Source organism: Heterodontus francisci, chromosome 10 (assembly GCF_036365525.1).
Source record: "Heterodontus francisci isolate sHetFra1 chromosome 10, sHetFra1.hap1, whole genome shotgun sequence".
Lineage (NCBI taxonomy): Eukaryota > Metazoa > Chordata > Chondrichthyes > Heterodontiformes > Heterodontidae > Heterodontus > Heterodontus francisci.
This window is the reverse complement of record NC_090380.1, coordinates 114,135,016-114,150,352: the sequence shown is the minus strand read 5'-3', so window position 1 is coordinate 114,150,352 and position 15,337 is coordinate 114,135,016. Positions and strand designations below refer to the sequence as shown.

Sequence of the window (15,337 nt, the reverse complement as noted above, 5' to 3'; positions counted from 1 at the left end):
GGAAGCGGAGACAATCAATGATTTCAAGAGGAACCTAGTTGAGAACTTGAAGAAAATCAACTTGCAGGGATACGGGGAAACGGGAGGGGAGCAGGACCAACGAGTAGCTCCCCGGGATCTGGCATGGAATTGATAAGCCGAATGGCCTCCTTCTGTTCCATAAATGACTCTATGATATCATACCGATAGTACAAAAAAGAGGGATTTCTGACTGAGCGAGGAGGAATGAAAATGATCTGTTGTGACTTTTTACACAATATTTTCTTGGGATATTTACATCGCTGGTAATGCCAGCATTTATTGGCATCCTTTGTTGCCCTGAATGCATCGGAGACTAATTAAAGGTTTAAGTTCAACTAAGTTGGAGTCACATATAGGGCCAGACCAGTTAAGGGCAGCATGTTTCCTTCCCGAAAGGTCATCTGTGAACCAGTTGGGTCTGAATGATAATCCAAAAGCTTCATGACCAATTTTACTGATACCAGCTTTTTAACTTCCAGATTTTAAAAACTTGCTTCAAACAGTTATGGTGGAATTGGGACTCATACTTTCTGGATTATTAGTCTAAGCCGGGAGTGGTACTAGTCCAGTAAGATAACCAAAGTGCGAGTGTAACTACCTACTAAAAGGAGCTCAATTTCAGACAGTAATTCCATGTTATTTGCCTTCAGTGCCTTGGGAACTGGGAAATGGTGGGAGGGGCCTTCCAATCTTGATTTAGTGAGCCATACCAGAAAGTGCATATGTGTTAACATAAGCCAATGCGCACCCCACCACACCCCACTCCCAACATGATTAAAAAGGGCTCCCATCACTCAATACTAGACATACAATTGAAGAATGGATGAAGGGTAAGCTGCTTTTGGGTTCCCGTGCAAGAATCAGCATGGTCAGGAGAGGACAAGGTCGGGAGGAAACAAAGAGTGCGGACTGTACTGACCTGCAATTGGATTCTTTCCAACAGCTCCTGCAAGGAATCAGGAGCTGGCTGCTTGCTCTTCCTGTGTGTCCTTAGTTTCTTGGGCATAGCTTCTTCATTGGGCAGGATGTCCACGTATATGAACTTGAAGTTTCCCACCTTGTCGTTCAGCATTCCTGTCCAGGTGCCCATCGTTGGCTTGTTAATTATATCGATGATGTCACCTTTCTGAAAGCGAGGTTTAAGGTCGGTGTAAATTAACCTTTTCCCTTTGAACTCAAAAGGCCTGACAGAACTGAGCCAAAAACACAAAGATGGGCCAGCTTTAACTCGAGGCGGGTAGTGGGTAGAAGGCAGGTGATGCTCGGCAAAAAGACACTTCCCCTCCCCTCCCTTTCTCTCTATGCAGCTCACCAGTTGTGGGAGATGCAGGGATTCAGCTGGTTCCTGCGTCGAGCCTGGGTGAGGACATGGCAGGGGTGGGGGAGACACTGGGGAAGAGTGAAAGGGCCAAGACGGGCGGGCAACGGCCCCGAGTTTTTGCATTTAACACTCCTGCTGCTCTTGACAACACAATAAAAACAAATTGGCTATTTCCTGGGCTGTTTTCTGAGCAGTCAGCTCTGAGGAATTTCTCAGCCCGTGTGAGTGTCAGCTGTGGTTCAGTGGGTAGCACTCTTGTTGCGCTCTCAAGTTCCCCTGCCAGAGGCTTTGAACACTAAAATCTAGGCTGATACTCCATGGCAATACTGAAAGAGTGCTGCTCTGTCAGAGGTGTCATTTTTCAGATGAGATGTCAAACCAAGGCCCCGCCTGCCCTCTCAAATGGATGTCAAAGATCCCATGGCACTATTCTGAAGAAGAGCAGAGGAGTTATCTCTGGTGTCATGGCCAATATTTATCCCTAAATTAACATCACTAAAAAAAACCCAGATAATCTGGTCGTTTATCACATTGCTGTGTGTGGGATCTTGCTGTGCGCAAACTGGCTGCTGCATTTCCGACATTGGAACAGTGACTACATTTCAAAAGTACTTCATTGGCTGTAAAGTGTGTTGAGGCATCTTCAGGTTGTGAAAGGCGCTATAAAAATGCAAGTCTTTATTGTGTTCTAGGGAGCAAGACTGTTTTACAATTGTGTACAGTCAAAGATTTCTGTGGGTGATGTCATTGTCAGCAAACTGGGAGGTTGTCGGAATGCCAGGAAAAGTGACGTAAATGGTGGTTTTCAGTCAGTTTCCCTCCAGGGGATGCAAGGACCTCTCACCAAATATACAGCATGTGATTGGTGCAAACCCCACCAAATTCAGAGCCCAGACCTTCATAGATAGAAAGATTTGCATTGATACAGCACTTTACACAACCTCAGGGCATCCCAAAGTGCTTCACAGTTAATGAAGTATAGTCAATGCTGTAATGTAGGTGAACACAGCGGCCAATTTGCGCACAGCAAGATCCCACAAAGAGCAATGAGATAACTGACCAGACAAGCTGTTTCCTTTCCTGAAGTAAAATACTGCAGATGCTGGAAATCTGGAAATACACAGCAGGACAGGCAGTGCCTGTGGAGGGAGAAACAGTTAATGTTTCAAGTCGATCACCTTTCAGTTATGACTAAAGGTCATTGACCTGAAACATCGGCCAGTATTTTATTCTGGTAATTGTGGTCGTGACGTCCCGCAAAAGCGCCAGCAAGAATCACGCGTCGCCCCTTCTGTGTGAAGCCCGCCCAATCAAGTGCCAATTAGAAACTTAACTGGACAGCGGAGCGCCTTCCACGGGATCAAGGACCCTGGCAACTAAAGTCCCACCCTCTGAGAGCTATCAGCCAATCAGAGACAGATCTATAACCGAGCAGCGCCACCACGGAGGCAGCGGCTGCTGCTGGTGGAGAACCCACCTGAGACTCAGGAACAGTGCTGGACCCAAGTCACAGATAGGTCATGGCGGGAGAGGTCTCACGGGGTAGGGGTCGTGGGTGAGGGTGTGTATGGGTTCGGCAGCAAGAGCAGGGGTGTGGCCCTCAGCGGGCCCCCCTACCCCTTTCCTCGTTGCCAGGTGCCCCGATCAGGCGCTGGGTTCTTTTTAATGATGAACCACCCCGCCCCCCCCACCCCCCCACTCCATCCCGGAGCTGGCAAGCAGCCCACACAGGATTTCTTGGTATGTTCCCCATGCGGCAACAGGCCCACCTGCCGCAGGGCTAATTCCTGCCATGCTGGGATGAGGTTCTTAATTGGGCATTTAATTGCCCACGTAAGGGCCTCAATTACCGGTGGGGTGGGAAGGCTGTTCGCGGGTCTTCCCGCCCCAGTTTAAATTCGGTGGAGGCAGGAAGATGGCTGCCAACCTGCCCAATTGCATGCTCTCCCAGCCTCCAAACCCGCCATGGGGGAGAGCATAAAATTCCCCCTATTAACTTTATTTTTTAGTGACATTTATTGAGGAATAAATATTGGTTAGGAAACTGGGAAGAACTTCCTGGATCTTTTTCAAAATAGTGCCTTGGGATCTGTTTACATCCATCTGAGAGGGCAGACAGGGCCTTGGTTTAATGTCTCATCCAAAAGGCCGCACATTCAACAGTGTTGCACTCCCTCAGTACTGCACTGGGAGTGACTTCCTGGACTTGGTCTCTGGAGTGGAGCTTGAACCCACAACCTTCTGACTCAGAGGTCAGAGTGCTGCCCATTGAGCCACCGATGCCCAAACCCAGACAAATCAGCTTTATCTTACCTTGAGCTTGAGGGAGTCGGTATCGTAGGGGCTCGGAGTGAAGTCCGTATGAACCTTTGCTCGACCACAGAATGGGCCTGTGTAGGATACCTCCTCATCCATCCTGAAACTGTCCCGGTTACTTGTTGCATCTGAGCTACTGGCGATGCCACCTGCTTAAGAAACAAAGAAGCATCATGACTACTAAAGGTAGCTCGATCTACAACTCTTTCCATATCCTTCAGCATTGTTACCTGTCTCTCTCCCCCTTCAAGAGCATTCCTGAAAATCTTGCTTCCTGTGCCTTCAGTTCCCCCAACTCCCTTCTCACTTCCCTTTTAGTGTTACTCTCTCTCTAGTACACCCTTCTTGGTAAAAGAAGCCTTATGTATGAAGAGACACTTGGAAGCTCAGCTGAGCCTATCCCAATCTGTAACTTTGGCATGAATTCTGGAGAAATTAAATAAATTAAATTAAAGAAAGTAAGAACTTGTATTTATGTAGTGCCGTTTGCAACCTCATGACAACCCAAAGTGCTTTACAGCTAATGAAGCACTTTTGAAGTGTGATCATAGGTGTAAACTTAGGAAATATAGCAGCCAATTTGCACATTGCAAGATCCCACAAAAAGGAATGCAATAATGATCAGATAATTTGTGCTGATAATGTTGGTTGAGAAATAAATATTGGCCAGGACACTGGGAGAATTCCCCTGCTCTTTGGCAAAATAGTGGCCGTTGGATCTTTGATGCCCAACTGGTATTAATGTTTTATCAGAAAGATATCACTGCCAGTGGTGTAGTACTATGTCAGTACGAGCACCAGCCTAGATCAGGATTTGAATCCACAACTTTCCTGATTTAGAGGTCACAGTGCGATACACTGAACCCCAGCTGACACCCAAAACTAATCACTTGTGGTGTTTCCCCAGAGTGTTCATTGACCTTCTGACACCATAACAGCAGGAGATTGGGAGACAACCTCATGGATATTCTCTCCCAAGGTTTTGAAGATATAAAGAGTGAAGGGCATTTTAAATTTACTTTCTAAAAGAGTGCAATAAATATGGACACATCAGCAGTAAGGGCAGAAAATGTTAGGAATGTACAAACGTCAGCATCTGAAAGTAAATGTAAGTTTTTAATCAGGCCCTTTAATATTAAATTATCTTCCTCTTTAAGATCCACTCATTATGTATTTGCAGAATGTATGCTACAATTTGCTGGATTGTGCATTAAATATTCTCTCAGCTTCAGTAGTAACTCCCAGAAGTGGACCACATGTCCCCTATGATCCAGAGCATACCTATATTGTCCAAATACCTAGTTCAATGTTAGTGTACGACAGTGGGTGGTAACAAAGAACATATGGGGAGGTGAAATTGGTCTTTGGCAGTAACACAAAATTCCTGATAGAAAATCAACTCCCCACCCCCCATTTTACACCCTGCTCAATTTTCTTTCCCATTGGCTTGCTGAATATGGAGCCATGGGTCATCACTTGTGTCGTTCTGTCTTTACGTAAGATGAACTTAAAAGACACTCTAGTGAGATGGGTACAACTGTAAACCAAAAAACGTATTTATTCTGCAGAAAACACAAAAATAAAGAAAATATAGTTTTCAACAATTAGCATTAAAATAGTAAAACACCCCAAAGGACTTCATGGGAGCATAATCAGATAAACGTTGACACTGTCACATGGGAAAATATTATAATAGATGACTAAAAGTTTGGTGAAAGAGTAGGTTTTAAGGAGCATCTCAAAGGAAGAGAGAATGAGGCAGAGAGGGAATTCCAAAGTTTAGGGCCAGGTAACTGAACGTATGGTCACTAATGGTAGAATGAAGAAAATCAAGGATGTGCTATTAATTATATATCAATTGTGTTTAATTATATGCAAGTGGAGGGCATTAATTGGGGTTTCACTTGATTACATTTCAAGAGATAGTTATTGAAAATGTGTGTGGTTGAGTTAGGAGATATATGCTTGTAATGTTTCACTCTGTAAATAAATGTAAGACTGAGTAAAGATGGGCTCCAGTATTATCCTTCACCAGCTGGCTTTCCGGAATAGAACATGGTAGCAGAGAATGGTTGCCTAAAGGTGAAGATTGGAAGCTGAGAAAAAAATTCCGACAGAAAATTACAAGTAGCCATTGTGGAGAACTGTAGATAACACGTGTAAATTGTCGGCACGATTGCCCTCCAATGTTTTTTTAGAATTAGAATTAGAACATTACAGCGCAGTACAGGCCCTTCGGCCCTCGATGTTGCACCGACCTGTGAAACCATCTGACCTACACTATTCCATTTTCATCCATATGTCTATCCAATGACCACTTAAATGCCCTTAAAATTGGCGAGTCTACTACTGCTGCAGGCAGGGCGTTCCACGCCCCTACTACTCTCTGAGTAAAGAAACTACCTCTGACATCTGTCCTATATCTATCACCCCTCAACTTAAAGCTATGTCCCCTCGTGTTTGCCATCACCATCCGAGGAAAAAGACTCTCACTATCCACCCTATCTAACCCTCTGATTATCTTATATGTCTCTATTAAGTCACCTCTCCTCCTCCTTCTCTCCAATGAAAACAACCTCAGGACCCTCAGCCTTTCCTCGTAAGACCTTCCCTCCATACCAGGCAACATCCTAGTAAATCTCCTCTGCACCCTTTCCAAAGCTTCCACATCCTTCTCAGAGTCCGAACCATATGACCAGTGTAAGAAAAAAGTAGATATGCGGACACAGGTTGCATCTCCACCAAAAAGAAAACAAGTTATGGCCTCGATGTTTTCGTTTCCTACAAGAAGTAGAATTAGAAATAAAGGCCAGGATTTTTCATGGGACCCAACGGGACAGGGAAAGTAGAACTGGAAGCGGGTGGTGAAGGCCTTCCCACTCCGACTCCCGTTCCCATTAGAATCTTGCGCTGGCCAGCCAATTAACGGCCGGCAAGTGGGGTGGCTGTCCAGTATGTGGCCTTCTGCTGCTTCCCTATCAGGAGGCTACCCCTATAGATAACCAGTAGGTTTCTGCTCTGCCTATCTGAGTGCCCGCAACTACCCCACACCCCCACCTCCCAGGTTCTGCTCCTCGCTGGAGTACCCTCCTCTGGAATGAACGATGCCCCTGGCACTTGGGCACTGCCAATCTGACTGGCACACCCTGGTAATAGCTGCTCCAATGCTGCCCGACCTGCACCTCCACCCCCTCGCCTCTCCGGTCCCTCTCTAGTGTGCCCCCTCCAAGTAGCATGATCTCATCAAGGAGGCCTCAACCCCAAAGAAATAGCTGCCTATTCCTTACAACCAACTAAAGAAAAGAGCCTACTGCACAGTTGCCAAGTGCAGCAACGTGTTGCCACCTTTAAAAGCTGACGAGGCTCAGATGTCCTGTGTTCCCCCATGCGCTCACTGTTAAATCCAGAGGGGCCCGTTAAATTGTGTTCAATTGCCTCATTAACAAGATTAAACGTCTGTCAATTGCTACTTTCAAAAATGCGGGCGGTTTCCCCACATGACTTCCTGTTGGGCACAGCGCGATGCTATCGGGAGGGGCTGAGCTGATGCCATCACACACAATTTTACATCTCCCCCCATCTCCATTGCTGCCTATTTCAGCAGCCTGAAATCCCAGTCAAAGTATTTTGTGAGCTGGATAGCTGTCAATTGGAGAGTGATGAAGGTTTGGATCTTCCATTAGAGTTCTTGGACAAAATTTACAAGACAGATGATCTATGAAATGCTTCTGACACATGGTCAGACTTTGATAGATTTCAGAAAACAGATGGTAGTTCAATGGAGAAATATATCATGGACTTTAACAGACTGTGTAAAAGATTGATAAAATTCAATTTAGAGATCCCTTGTTCAGTGCTAGTGTTTAAATTGCTGGCTCGTGCTAATGCATCGCATATGGGCAGGCTTCTGGTTCTAACTGGTGATTGGTTCTCAGACAGACTGCAGGTTGAATTTTATGGGACCCCGAGACAGGCTTGGAGGCTGGGGTGGGGTGGGAACCATATAATTGTGACTGGAGGTGGGGGTTGGAGGGCCTGTTGCCTCCCTGTTGCAACACAGTTTTGTCGGGGACAGGATAAGTCGAAGATGGCCTTCCCACCCAGAGGCCAATTGAGGCCCTTATGTAGCCTATTAACAGCCACTTAAAAGGTCTCTTCCTGCCGCCACTGGGATTTAACCAGAGGCGGGAGTGGGGGGGTGGGGGGGTGACCTCTGCCACACGAGAAAGTCGGCCAGTAAAAAGAAGCAACCCCACTGCAGGCTTGGAGGGGGGAGGGTCCTCTGTGAGCAATCTGTGGCCCACGGAGGGCCCCCCTCCAGGAAAACCAGCATCTCCAAGAACCACCCTCCCCCCCTGCACTAAACACCCACCCTCCCACCCCACCTTGCTGGGACCTGCCGGTTCGGCACCGGTGACCCCGCCTCACTTACCTTGGATCCGGGCTCCAGTGCTGAGCCTGAGTCCATGGCCTCTTGCAGTACCGGCAGTGGCCACCACTCCAAGTGGCACCGCTGATCCGGCTGAGCTGCCGGCCCTGTGATTGGTCGGCAGCTCTTGGAGGCGGGATCCCCATCTTGAAAGGGAAGGGGATCCTGGTGCCAGGCTGTTAATTGGCTCGGTGCTGTAGAATTGCTCCTAGGGGGCTCCAGCTGACTGAGGCCAGATTCTCCCCGCTTTTTTATTTTGGCGCTGGGAGCCCTGCCAGGGGCTCAAAATTCAGCTCCCCGTGTTGGATCACGTGTCTGCTGCCTTGAAAAAATTCCTGTAGGAACAATCATTTCCTGCAGCCTTGGTGGAACAAATGGGACATTCTGCAGTGACACAAAAGATAGAGGACTCAATGATTGCTGGATTTCAAAATGGTCCAGTTACTTGTGTGATACAATGGTAGGGTTACAGACAGGCAGAATGTGGATGAAAGCACCTTTAGCAGATCTGGCTATTATAGCAGAAGACAGAATTGGAACAGCAATAATGGGTGAATGAATCCCAGGAGTTCCCAAGGAACAGTTAATAGATTCTTCAGGTTTGACTCAAAGAACTGCCCCAAGTGGAGAGGCAGGGTCCTCAAAATGACACATGACACAGAGAATTCTGAGGCAGAAGAGGAAAATAATGATATATCCAAACAAATCATACTGGTCACAAAGAGTTTTCGTCCTGCGATGAATGTGTGAGTTGTGGAATCGTTCATCTGTGCTAGACAGTGCTGGCATTTTGACAGTATGTGGAACAGATTGGTTAAAATGTGATCTAGATTCACTCAGTAGTGAGGATCGGTGCAAGATAAGGAACGTAAAAGTATGACTTGCTTTAGGTTTGGTGACGACAACACATTGAGGTCACTGAAGAGAGTTGTAATTCCATGTAAACTAGCTGGAGTAAGCTATTTTCTAGGTATTGATGTAATCTCTAGTGAGATACCGTTCTGTTGAGTAAAGCTTCTATGAAAAAGGCACAAATGAATAAAATCAAAATACTGCAGATGCTGGAAGACCAGCCGAATATTTCCAGCATTTCTTGCTTTTTATCAAGGCACAAATGAAACTTGGCATGGAGCATGTTTTTCATTAGAGTTAGAGAAGTAATGATGGCATCAGGCAATAAGAATCAGAGGAAAAAAGCAAATTGTCTTAAACCTTACTTGTCAAAAATTAAAAACCCTGCTAAAGGATGCAGTGTGGTTGATGACGAGTATACTAGGCTAATAGAAGAGATTAGCGATAAGTGTGAAATCTGTATAAAGTATTGGAGGATGCCACTACATTCTATGGTAAGCCTTCCATTGGCACGAGACTTTTACAAGGTAGTTGCCATGGATCTAACGATATGGGACAAGGACAGAAATATTTTCATTCTACATTTTATAGACCTGGTAAACAGGTTTAGTCTTTCTACAATAATAAATAGTAAGGACAAAAGGGTGATTACAGACAAAATCATTGAGAAATGGATAGGGACTGGACTTGGGACACCAGCTAAGTTTCTGACTGATAATGGAGGGGAATTTTCCACTGACAAGTACAGAGATATGTGTGAAAACAGGAACCTCATGGTCATGAATACCACAGCTGAATGTCCTTTTCAACAATGGACTCTGTGAAATGAATCCCACGGTGATCAATGAAATGCAGAATAAAATCCTAACTGATTAGTAGGTTGACAAATACACTGGCAAGGGCGGTTCATGCAAAGAATTTGCTTCAGTTGATTGGAGGGTATAGTCCCTATGAATTAATCCATGGACAAAATTCCAAATTGTCTTCTGTGCTGTGGGATAGTCCTCCTGCTCAGGAAGGTACTACAATTTGAATACTTTACATGCAGGGAGACGGGCTTTAATCTGGCTGAAGTTTCGGAGAAAAATCGAAGAACTCAGGCATCGTATAAGACCATCTGGGTCCAACTTAATTCAGGAGAATTGGTGTATTATAAAAGAGAGGGTCCTAGGAAATGAAGAGGACCTGGTAAGGTAATAGGTTGTGACGGCAAGACAGTAGTTATCAATCACGGCAATCAAATTGTTAAGTTTCATTCCATAGACTGATCAGGTTTAATTACAAAATCTCTGACTCTGAGCACCTGATAGAAGTAAAAGAGGCACTTTGTACCTCAGTGCTCATGCATTTTATTATAAAGGTCCTGAGGAACAGAATACGGTAGATCAAGGGCTGGATAGTGGTATTGTGAGTGATCATGACACACAGGACAAAGCTATCACATCCACAGGTCAATTGCCAGAGTGGGTACTCAGGTGACATAAATATACAGAGGGGTCTAGTGAATGGAGGGAAGTGCCAATTGTGGGACGTGTAGGAAAAGCTACTGGCAAATTTAAATATGGGTTGAATGTTCAGGATGATGGCCAAGAAGTGAGGTCCATAGGTGGCACAGTGGCGCAGTGGTTAGCACCGCAGCCTCACAGCTCCAGCGACCCGGGTTCGATTCTGGGTACTGCCTGCATGAAGTTTGCAAGTTCTCCCTGTGACTGCGTGGGTTTTCGCCGGGTGCTCTGGTTTCCTCCCACTGCCAAAGACTTGCAGGTTGATAGGTAAATTGGCCATTATAAATTGCCCCTAGTATAGGTAGGTGGTAGGGGAATTGAGGGATGGTGGGGATGTGGTAGGAATATGGGATTAATGTAGGATTAGTATAAATGGGTGGTTGATGGTCGGCACAGACTCGGTGGGCCAAAGGGCCTGTTTCAGTGCTGTATCTATAAATAAAATAAAATAGACTGTCAGAATGGGGTGAATGAGTGGAGAGTACGAAAGTGCAGTGCATGTACTGATAGTGGTTCCAGAAGTGACCCTTATATCAGAAAATGATCAAGTCCCGAGCAAAAGCCTCCGATAGTGCAAGAGGGAGAACTCACACTAATAGTTCCGACAGACATAAAACTGCAAAGACGGCTATAGTTTGAATAGATTCTCCAATGAAATGAAGGCTGCAGAACAATCTTGGAACAGAACTAGAAGCAGAAGTCCCCATAACCGTGAAGTTTTGGTGGCTGCCAATCAACTTGAGGACCAAATAATGAGAGGCAAAACAAAGGGAATTAAATAGTTGGAGAAAGTTTTGTGTTTATTATGAGGTACCAGATAAGGGGCAACCTTGTCACATAAGTGGATTTGTACTGAAAACCTCTTACAGATGGGACTTATAAAGCGAGGCGAGCTGTGAGGAGTTTTGAAGAGCGACTGGGTTACACAGATGAAAAAGTAATCTGGAAAATCTTTTTAGCTCTTTTGGCCACATAAAAATGGGAGTGTGGGTCAATCGACATAAAAGCTGCATTTTTGCAGGTCAACAATTTTCAGAGAAGTGTTTCTGAAACTGCCAAAAAGGTAGCAGATGCAGAAGAAAAACTATGGAAAATAACTAAATGCTTCTCTGACCTGAATGATGATTCCAGGTTGTGGTATTTTTCAGTGAGATCTGCTTTGCTGAAAATAGCTTGTGTTAAACTACAAGCAGATCCCGCTAAGTTTTATTGGTATCATAAAGGGAACTTTCAGGCATGTTCATGATGCACATCGATGATATCTTATCAGGAGGGACTGCAGAATTTGAGAAATGTGTTATTAATAAGATTAGAGTAAAATTTAAGATTGGGAGTCAGGCTTGTGGGGTTTTTTAAATATATTGGTTTAGATATTAAGCAGACCAAGTCTGGAATAACTTTAAATCAAAAATCCTATTTAGAGAGTGTTCCTCCCATCCCGGTTAATCGTACCAGGTAATCTGAGAAAGATAATGGCCAGAATTTTATGGTCCCCCAACAAGCGGGCTGGTGGTGGTGGTGGGGGTGGGGGAGGGGGGCAGGACTGAAAAATTAAGTGAGAGGTGGGGGTGCTGTTTCCAATGCCTTCCTGCCCCCGTTGCAATTTTATGAGGGGTGACGGCGGCGAGAAACGGCCTAGCTGCACCATGCCAATCAAGGCCCTGAAGTGGCCAATTAACTGACACTTAAGGGCCTCCTCCTGCCGCCTCTGGTATTTTACCCACGGTGGCCTGATAACAAAGGCCCTAAGAACCCCGCCTGGTAAAACCTGGCGGCCTTCTTGTGGGCTGTGGGGGGGCCCTCCTGATGGGCACATCGTGACCCTCAAAGGGCTGCCCCTAAAATCCCACGCACCCCCAACACAAAACACTTCTCCAGCTCCCCTAACTGACCCCCATTGCCTTGCCGGGGCCTGGTTGATTGTTCCCGGCGAGACACCAAAAACTTACTGTGGTCCTGAGGCCGTCCTTCCTCGTGCTTCCAATGGCTGGGTGTAGTCCCAGCAGTGACCACCGCTCCCAGTGACGCTGCTGGGCCTAAGAGCTGTCAGCCTGATGATTGGCCGGCTGCTTCGTTAGGCAGGACTTCCTGCCTCAAGAAGGTGGAAGCCCCGCCCAAGGACAATTAAGGGCCTGGGGAGTGAAAAATCCCAGCCTGGCTTCCCAGGCCTGGTGGAGACGGGCTCGCCACTGATGTTTTGGCCGGTGGGTGTGGCCTCTCGCCCAACGTTAAATTCCAGTCAATGTTATATCTAAAGGACAGACAGAGCAATTGCGAAGCTTGATTGATCAATTAAACTGGTTCAGCACTCAGACTAGACCAGATGCTAGTTTTGATGTGTTGGAGTTAAACAAGCATCTCCCCTTGACATTCAAATAGCATTACCATTGCTGAATCTCCCACTATCAACATCCTAGGTGTTACAATTGACCAGAGTAGCCATATAAATACTATGGCTACAAAAGCAGGTCAGAGGCTAGGAATCCTGAGGCAAGTAACTCACCTCTTGACTCCCCAAAGCCTGTCCACCATCTACAGGCACAAGTCAGGAGTGTGATGGAATACTCTCCACTTGCCTGGATGGGTGCAGCTCCAACAACACTCAAGAAGCTCGACACTATCCAGGACAAAGCAACTCGCTTGATTGGCACCCCATCCACAAACATTCACTCCCTCCACCACCGACGCACAGTGGCAGCTGTGTGTACCATCTACAAGATGCACTGCAGCAACGCACCAAGCCTCCTTAGACATCACCTTCCAAACCCACGACCTCTACCAAACAGAAGGACAAGGGCAGCAGATGCATGGGAACACCACCACCTGCAAGTTCCCCTCCAAGTCACACACCATCCTGACTTGGAACTAAATCGCCGTTCCTTCACTGTCGCTGGGTCAAAATCCTGGAACTCCCTTCCGAACAGCACTGTGGGTGTTCCTACCTCACATGGACTGCAGCGGTTCAAGAAGGCAGCTCACTGCTGCCTTCTCAAGGGCAATTAGGGATAGGCAATAAATGCTGGCCTGGCCAGCGACACCCAGATCCCATGAATGAATATTAAAAAAAGTACTGCGATGAAACACCATCAAGTCAAGAATATTTCAAGGACAAATAAAACATCAAAAAAAAGTTTAATCTTTAGAAATACATACTGAAGACTCAAAAAACATGAAACAAGTCATTTTTAGTAATGTTTCACGTGTTAATCTTCCTGATGGGTATTTGAGTGTAGCTGGTTTCATGATATTTCTTCTGGGTGAAACCTGGAAATTTAGCTTGGGAAGCGAAGAAAATAAAACGGGTTCTTCAAAGAACTTTAGTTCCTGAAACACTGACGTTTGTAGAGGCAGTGGATATGGAATTCTATTTGTCAAATATTTTAAGTGAGATTCTATACAAGGGGTATACTAAAGATAATATACCCATCGAAGGTTGTGTAGATAATCGTTCATTGTGGGATACAAAAAGTTGCGTGAGAAAAGGTTACGGATTGACCTTGCTGGCTTGAAACAAATGCTGGAGAGAAAAGAAATCTCGAAAATTAAATTGGCGGAGGCAAGTCTGTCAGATGTTTTACAAAAAGAAACGCTTGCACGAAGAAATTGTTAGGGGTCCTTAGGAGAGGTGCCTCGCAATGTAATGCTCTGTACAGATTATGGAAGTGTTTTGATTTGTTATGAAATTTTAGTTGAGCATATTAACTTTTCATTAATTTTTATTTCAAGAGAAAGAAGGAAATTTGTTAATTGTATATCAAGTATGTTTAATTATATGCAGGTAGATTTTCATTAGAGCACATATAAAGAGACACTTAGTGAAACTGTGGTGCAGTTGAGTTAGATGTATGCTTGTAATGTTTCATTCTGTAAATAAATGTAAGACTGAGTAAGGATTGGCTCCAGTGCTATCCTTCACCAACTGACTTTCCAGAATAGAACATGCACAAGGAGCCAAAATTGGAGAAGGATGGTGATCTCAGAGGGTTGTAAGGCTGGAAGAGGTTGCAGAGGTTGCGAGGCCATAGGGGGATTTGTAAACAAGGATATGAACTTTAAAATCAAGGCATTTCCAGACCAGGTCAGCGAGCGCAGAGGGGCTGGATAAATGGGACTTGGTGCGAGTTAGAATACAAGCACAGAGTTTTAGATGAGTTCAAGTTTACAAATAGTGCAAGAAGGGAAGTCAGCCAGGAAAGCATTGGAATAGTCAAATTAAATCCAACATTTTAAAGTGTTATTGTACCACTGTTCTAGGCAATATTTCATTTTCAAACAAGCTGTTGCTAACCTAACTGGCTCGAATTTTCTGGTTACAAGCAGGCTGTATTTATTGCACCATTCTGGTACTTCCTCCTGAGAGACAGAGAGAAAGAGTTACCTCAGTCTGTGTGCCTGCAATTTGTTCTTTCAGATTTAATTAACCCATGAATAGATATTCCACCAACACTGACTGAAAACAAAGGCTCAAGATGCTACTCAACAATGTGACCAATTTGGCTAACTAACCCCTGGGAAAAGATTGGGTGTGATGGCCGAATGGCCTACTTATTGGCATTAATGTGTGGAGTCTTACAGCTCTTCGGCATCCCACTGTCCAACTCAATAACTCCCGCCTCCAGTCAAATGTCATCAGCACTCATTGTTCATACGGATGTTTAAAATTACACTAAACATGAGGAAATAGACAGATTTTCAGCTCATCAATGTTTGTTTTCTGGCAAAGGAATGTGATTGGGAAACGTAGGGGACAATTTTTCTGGCTTTACCCCCTCTCACTCCCAGCTCCTCCACCTTGCACACCCAAAGCATGCAACTCCTGTCCTAGAATCAATGGTATTTCCTGTCCCAGGATAATGACAGGGCTTGAGGGGCCATCCTAAGTTTCAGGCCTAG

General features: G+C 45.3%; 1 protein-coding gene across 3 annotated transcripts in view; it reads right to left on the bottom strand.

Annotated features, from left to right (window-relative positions):
- Positions 1-15,337, bottom strand: part of LOC137374726 (SAM domain-containing protein SAMSN-1-like) — a 94,877-nt gene that overhangs the window by 15,997 nt on the left and 63,543 nt on the right. For 2 of the 3 annotated variants that reach the window (XM_068041286.1, XM_068041284.1), the window contains 2 exons: positions 3,656-3,810; positions 941-1,147 (listed from right to left, as the gene is read on the bottom strand). In XM_068041286.1, coding sequence (XP_067897387.1) covers positions 941-1,147; positions 3,656-3,810 — 362 coding nt within the window. The remainder of the gene's footprint in view (positions 1-940; positions 1,148-3,655; positions 3,811-15,337) is intronic. The other variant, XM_068041285.1, reaches the window with a different exon arrangement.